At 46.6% G+C, this 7,519-nt stretch overlaps 1 protein-coding gene across 3 annotated transcripts in view; it reads left to right on the plus strand.

Moving 5' to 3' along the window:
- LOC129837349 (ankyrin repeat and IBR domain-containing protein 1-like) overlaps positions 1 to 7,519 on the plus strand; it is a gene marked incomplete in the record, with an annotated part of 82,677 nt that overhangs the window by 3,880 nt on the left and 71,278 nt on the right. For 2 of the 3 annotated variants that reach the window (XM_055903445.1, XM_055903447.1), the window contains 2 exon segments: positions 3,447 to 3,580; positions 5,959 to 6,242. In XM_055903445.1, coding sequence (XP_055759420.1) covers positions 6,055 to 6,242 — 188 coding nt within the window. 3 annotated transcript variants of the gene reach the window in all.

Genomic DNA, 7,519 nt, shown 5'->3' on the forward strand with positions numbered 1-7,519 from the left:
TCAAAAACAGCCCCAACAGGTCCCACAATATAACCATCAAAAACAGCCCCAACAGGCCCCACAATAAAACCATCAAAAACAGCCCCAACAGGTCCCACAATAAAACCATCAAAAACAGCCCCAACAGGCCCCACAATAAAACCATCAAAAACAGCCCCAACAGGTCCCACAGTAAAACCATCAAAACAGCCCCAACAGGTCCCACAATAAAACCATCAAAAACAGCCCCAACAGGCCCCACAATAAAACCATCAAAAACAGCACCAACAGGTCCCACAATAAAACCATCAAAAACAGCCCCAACAGGTCCCACAATAAAACCATCAAAACAGCCCCAACAGGTCCCACAATAAAACCATCAAAAACAGCCCCAACAGGCCCCACAATAAAACCATCAAAAACAGCCCCAACAGGCTCCACAATAAAACCATCAAAAACAGCCCCAACAATAAAACCATCAAAAACAGCCCCAACAATAAAACCATCAAAAACAGCCCCAACAGGCCCCACAATAAAACCATCAAAACAGCCCCAACAGGTCCCACAATAAAACCATCAAAAACAGCCCCAACAGGTCCCACAATAAAACCATCAAAAACAGCCCCAACAGGTCCCACAATAAAACCATCAAAAACAGCCCCAACAGACCCCACAATAAAACCATCAAAACAGCCCCAACAGGTCCCACAATATAACCATCAAAACAGCCCCAACAGGTCCCACAATAAAACCATCAAAAACATGCCCCAACAGGTCCCACAATAAAACCATCAAAAACAGCCCCAACAGGTCCCACAATAAAACCATCAAAAACAGCCCCAACAGGTCCCACAATAAAACCATCAAAAACAGCCCCAACAGGTCCCACAATAAAACCATCAAAAACAGCCCCAACAGGTCCCACAATAAAACCATCAAAAACAGCCCCAACAGGCCCCACAATATAACCATCAAAAACAGCCCCAACAGGTCCCACAATAAAACCATCAAAAACAGCCCCAACAGGTCCCACAATAAAACTATCAAAAACAGCCCCAACAGGTCCCACAATATAACCATCAAAAACAGCCCCAACAGGTCCCACAATATAACCATCAAAAACAGCCCCAACAGGTCCCACAATATAACCATCAAAAACAGCCCCAACAGGTCCCACAATATAACCATCAAAAACAGCCCCAACAGGTCCCACAATAAAACTATCAGCCTGTCTGGGTACTGTCTCTTACACTCTGTCTGGGTACTGTCTCTTACACTCTGTCTGGGTACTGTCTCTTACACTCTGTCTGGGTACTGTCTCTTACACTCTGTCTGGGTACTGTCTCCTCCAGCCTGTCTGGCTACTGTCTCCTCCAGCCTGTCTCGGTACTGTCTCCTACAGCCTGTCTGGGTACTGTCTCCTACAGCCTGTCTGGGTACTGTCTCCTACAGCCTGTCTGGGTACTGTCTCCTACAGCCTCTCTGGGTACTGTCTCCTACAGCCTCTCTGGGTACTGTCTCCTACAGCCTCTCTGGGTACTGTCTCCTACAGCCTGTCTGGGTACTGTCTCCTACAGCCTGTCTGGGTACTGTCTCCTACAGCCTGTCTGGGTACTGTCTCCTACAGCCTGTCTGGGTACTGTCTCCTCCAGCCTGTCTGGCTACTGTCTCCTCCAGCCTGTCTGGCTACTGTCTCCTCCAGCCTGTCTGAGTACTGTCTCCTCCACTCTGTCTGGGTACTGTCTCCTCCACTCTGTCTGGGTACTGTCTCCTCCAGCCTGTCTGGGTACTGTCTCTTACACTCTGTCTGGGTACTGTCTCTTACACTCTGTCTGGGTACTGTCTCTTACACTCTGTCTGGGTACTGTCTCCTCCAGCCTGTCTGGCTACTGTCTCCTCCAGCCTGTCTGGCTACTGTCTCCTACAGCCTGTCTGGCTACTGTCTCCTACAGCCTGTCTGGGTACTGTCTCCTCCAGCCTGTCTGGGTACTGTCTCCTCCAGCCTGTCTGGGTACTGTCTCCTACAGCCTGTCTGGGTACTGTCTCTTACACTCTGTCTGGGTACTGTCTCCTACAGCCTGTCTGGGTACTGTCTCCTACAGCCTGTCTGGCTACTGTCTCCTCCAGCCTGTCTGGCTACTGTCTCCTCCAGCCTGTCTGGGTACTGTCTCCTCCAGCCTGTCTGGGTACTGTCTCTTACACTCTGTCTGGGTACTGTCTCCTACAGCCTGTCTGGGTACTGTCTCCTACAGCCTGTCTGGCTACTGTCTCCTCCAGCCTGTCTGGCTACTGTCTCCTCCAGCCTGTCTGGGTCCTGTCTCCTCCAGCCTGTCTGGGTACTGTCTCCTGTCTCCTACACTCTGTCTGGGTCCTGTCTCCTACACTCTGTCTGGGTCCTGTCTCCTACACTCTGTCTGGGTCCTGTCTCCTACACTCTGTCTGGGTCCTGTCTTCTACACTCTGTCTGGGTCCTGTCTCCTACAGCCTGTCTGGGTCCTGTCTCCTGTCTCCTACAGCCTGTCTGGGTCCTGTCTCCTCCATCCTGTCTGGGTCCTGTCTCCTACACTCTGTCTGGGTCCTGTCTCCTACACTCTGTCTGGGTCCTGTCTCCTACACTCTGTCTGGGTCCTGTCTCCTACACTCTGTCTGGGTCCTGTCTCCTACACTCTGTCTGGGTCCTGTCTCCTACACTCTGTCTGGGTCCTGTCTCCTACACTCTGTCTGGGTCCTGTCTCCTACACTCTGTCTGGGTCCTGTCTCCTACACTCTGTCTGGGTCCTGTCTCCTACACTCTGTCTGGGTCCTGTCTCCTACACTCTGTCTGGGTCCTGTCTCCTACACTCTGTCTGGGTCCTGTCTCCTACACTCTGTCTGGGTCCTGTCTCCTACAGCCTGTCTGGGTACTGTAGAGATGTCCCTATTGTGAGCAGAACAGGATGGTAGTAGGAGCATGTCCCTGCCCACTGCCCTGTGCCTGTGTGCCCACAACGACATAACAACATATGGCATCGGTGGAGTCCAAGTCCACAATGGGTCTTATCGTTAGTTCCAAATGGCACCCTTTTCCCTATTTAGTGCACTACTTTTGACCATGGCCCATTGGGCTCTGGTCAAAAGTAGTGCACTACATAGGGAATACGATTCAATTTGGTCCTGGGCCCTGGTCTCAGGGTGAGGACAGTTGGCTGAGGGAAGCAGGAAGCCCCTGGTGATACAAGAGGAAGTCTTATCCCTCTCTCTCTCTCTCTCTATCTGTCTCTCTCTCTCTGTCTCTCTGTCTCTCTGTCTCTCTGTCTCTCTGTCTCTCTGTCTCTCTGTCTCTCTCTCTCTCTCCCCTCTCTCTCTCTCCCTCTCTATCTGTCTCTCTCTCTCTCTCTGTCTCTCTCTCTCTCTGTCTCTCTGTCTCCCCCCCCCCCCCATGAGATGATCTGGCACGGTGAGCTAGTCAGAAAATAGCATTAGCTCTAGCAGAACAACACGGTGTATGGGTGGAAAGGAGACTTGTGTGGAAGCAGCCTCTCTTCCTCCTCAGTCAGGGCTTTTATGGTTTGGACTTGCAGTTAGCCAGTTAGGCTACTCTTCTCCCCCTGTTTTGTTGTTGGTAAGTTGGCTGGTTTTGTAGGATTCAATGATATTGTGTTTGTTGTCAATGGAAAAGCTTGTTGTTAGGGTAAATCAGATTGACAGTTGAAATGTGACAGTCTTTAGCTAAAGCCATTTTTTTTTCTGGTTAACCTATGTTTGGTTTGAGACATCCTGTTGTTGTTGAAATCTGGGTCGCATGCATGGAATGTTATTCCATGCATTGCACCCTCCTTAATGTTATTCCATGCATTGCACCCTCCTGAATGTTATTCCATGCATTGCACCCTCCTGAATGTTATTCCATGCATTGCACCCTCCTGAATGTTATTCCATGCATTGCACCCTCCTGAATGTTATTCCATGCATTGCACCCCCCTGAATGTTATTCCATGCATTGCACCCTCCTGAATGTTATTCCATGCATTGCACCTTCCTGAATGTTATTCCATGCATTGCACCCTCCTGAATGTTATTCCATGCATTGCACCCTCCTGAATGTTATTCCATGCATTGCACCCTCCTGAATGTTATTCCATGCATTGCACCCTCCTGAATGTTATTCCATGCATTGCACCCTCCTGAATGTTATTCCATGCATTGCACCCTCCTGAATGTTATTCCATGCATTGCACCCTCCTGAATGTTATTCCATGCATTGCACCCTCCTGAATGTTATTCCATGCATTGCACCCTCCTGAATGTTATCCCATGCATTGCACCCTCCTGAATGTTATCCCATGCATTGCACCCTCCTGAATGTTATTCCATGCATTGCACCCTCCTAAATGCGAGCATGATGTATTGTTATGGTCTGATGGAATCACAAACCTAGAACTAGTTCCATTTCTTTGGCTGTAATTTCCTCTCTATCTTCACTGTCTGTCCTTAGGCCCAGTTCCATTTCTTTGGCTGTAATTTTCTCTCTATCTTCACTGTCTGTCCTTAGGCCCAGTTCCATTTCTTTGGCTGTAATTTCCTCTCTATCTTCTCTGTCTGTCCTTAGGCCCAGTTCCATTTCTTTGGCTGTAATTTCCTCTCTATCTTCACTGTCTGCTCTTAGGCCCAGTTCCATTTCATTTGGCTGTAATTTCCTCTCTATCCTCTCTGTCTGCTCTTAGGCCCAGTTCCATTTCATTTGGCTGTAATTTCCTCTCTATCCTCTCTGTCTGCTCTTAGGCCCAGTTCCATTTCATTTGGCTGTAATTTCCTCTCTATCCTCTCTGTCTGCTCTTAGGCCCAGTTCCATTTCATTTGGCTGTAATTTCCTCTCTATCCTCTCTGTCTGCTCTTAGGCCCAGTTCCATTTCATTTGGCTGTAATTTCCTCTCTATCCTCTCTGTCTGCTCTTAGGCCCAGTTCCATTTCATTTGGCTGTAATTTCCTCTCTATCCTCTCTGTCTGCTCTTAGGCCCAGTTCCATTTCATTTGGCTGTAATTTCCTCTCTATCCTCTCTGTCTGCTCTTAGGCCCAGTTCCATTTCATTTGGCTGTAATTTCCTCTCTATCCTCTCTGTCTGCTCTTAGGCCCAGTTCCATTTCATTTGGCTGTAATTTCCTCTCTATCCTCTCTGTCTGCTCTTAGGCCCAGTTCCATTTCATTTGGCTGTAATTTCCTCTCTATCCTCTCTGTCTGCTCTTAGGCCCAGTTCCATTTCATTTGGCTGTAATTTCCTCTCTATCCTCTCTGTCTGCTCTTAGGCCCAGTTCCATTTCATTTGGCTGTAATTTCCTCTCTATCCTCTCTGTCTGCTCTTAGGCCCAGTTCCATTTCATTTGGCTGTAATTTCCTCTCTATCCTCTCTGTCTGCTCTTAGGCCCAGTTCCATTTCATTTGGCTGTAATTTCCTCTCTATCCTCTCTGTCTGCTCTTAGGCCCAGTTCCATTTCATTTGGCTGTAATTTCCTCTCTATCCTCTCTGTCTGCTCTTAGGCCCAGTTCCATTTCATTTGGCTGTAATTTCCTCTCTATCCTCTCTGTCTGCTCTTAGGCCCAGTTCCATTTCATTTGGCTGTAATTTCCTCTCTATCCTCTCTGTCTGCTCTTAGGCCCAGTTCCATTTCATTTGGCTGTAATTTCCTCTCTATCCTCTCTGTCTGCTCTTAGGCCCAGTTCCATTTCATTTGGCTGTAATTTCCTCTCTATCCTCTCTGTCTGCTCTTAGGCCCAGTTCCATTTCATTTGGCTGTAATTTCCTCTCTATCCTCTCTGTCTGCTCTTAGGCCCAGTTCCATTTCATTTGGCTGTAATTTCCTCTCTATCCTCTCTGTCTGCTCTTAGGCCCAGTTCCATTTCATTTGGCTGTAATTTCCTCTCTATCCTCTCTGTCTGCTCTTAGGCCCAGTTCCATTTCATTTGGCTGTAATTTCCTCTCTATCCTCTCTGTCTTCCCTCAGGAGCTTCGGTATGCTGTTCTTTTGCAGTCGGTCAGGTTGAATATCACCCAAACCCCTTCAGGTTGAAGCTCCTCCCGGTAGAATCTGAGGGGCGAGATGGGGAACACGGCCACCAAGTTCCGCAAGGCTCTGATCAACGGTGACGAGGGTCTGGCCTATCAGCTGTACGAGGGGAGCCCCCAGTTTAAAGAGAGCCTGGACCCCAACACTTCATATGGCGAACCCTACCAGCATAACACTCCTCTGCACTATGCCGCCAGGCACGCCATGACACGACTCATCAGGTGAGGACACGACGGATACCTGTCTCCCTTTTTTAAAATATATACAGTGTTACCTGACTCTCTGGCCCATCTACCTGTATGAAGTCATCGGACATTTATGAGTCATGAAACGTGTTTAATAACCTGAAATATGAAAACGGGGGAAAGAACCTGGGGGAAAATGTTTTATTTAACAAAGAAGCTAAAACTGTACTTCCCTCTGTGTGATGGGGTTACAGCAAGGTTTCCTAACGTGATTTTATTTGGCCGCCCAAGTTTTCTGAGCAAAAACTAAATATATACACCACCGGTCAAAAGTTTTAGAACACCTACTCAGGGTCTTTCTTTATTTGTACTATTTTCTACCGTGTAGAAGGATAGTGAAGACATCAACACTATGAAATAACACATATGGAATCATGTAGAAAACATTTAAAAAAAAATCAAAATATATTTTATATTTGAGATTCTTCAAATAGCCACCCTTTGCCTTGACGACAGCATTGTCTGCTCCTGCAGTTTTGTTGTGCAACCTTACGTTTCGTCCTGAATGTCTTTTGTCTGGACCCAGCAACAAACAGGCGTGTTTGGTTTCACCGCTAATTCAATGTATTTATCTGGCCGTTTGTTTAACCTTTTTATTTATCCAGCAACAGCCAGTCAGCTGAGATAGTAGCATTTAGGTTACCGTGACGACTTGGAAATGACATTCAGTTGATTGTTATTATCCCCAAAGGACAAAATGGTGGCAGCGAGTTGCACGCAAACAAAGCACAGACAGACGAAAACATGCTTAAAAAAAGAAAAGTGATGAAATTAAGCGGTTCGTTTTTAAAAGATGACTTGTCAAGTATTAGAAATGGGGATTGTTTTTCACTTTTTTGTTTTCAATGGCTTTTCAAATGGGAGTTATTCACCACTACATTTATGCTGTAGGAAGCACCATTTTAGTTGTTTAAAGCACCTTTTTAGTTGTATAAAACACCTTTTTTAGCTCTATGAAGCACCTTTTTAGCTGTATAAAGCACCTTTTTAGTTGTATAAAGCACTTTTTTAGCTGTATAAAGCACCTTTTTAGCTGTATAAATCACCTTTTTTAGCTCTATGAAGCACCTTTTTAGCTGTATAAAGCACCTTTTTAGTTGTATAAAGCACTTTTTTAGCTGTATAAAACACCTTTTTGGCTGTATAAAGCACCTTTTTAGCTGTATAAAACACCTTTTTAGCTGTATAAAGCACCTTTTTAGCTGTATGAAGCCTATGTGGTAGCAGCTATTCCCTGCTCTCTGTGTCCAGGA

Source organism: Salvelinus fontinalis, chromosome 38 (genome assembly GCF_029448725.1).
Source record: "Salvelinus fontinalis isolate EN_2023a chromosome 38, ASM2944872v1, whole genome shotgun sequence".
Classification (NCBI taxonomy): domain Eukaryota; kingdom Metazoa; phylum Chordata; class Actinopteri; order Salmoniformes; family Salmonidae; genus Salvelinus; species Salvelinus fontinalis.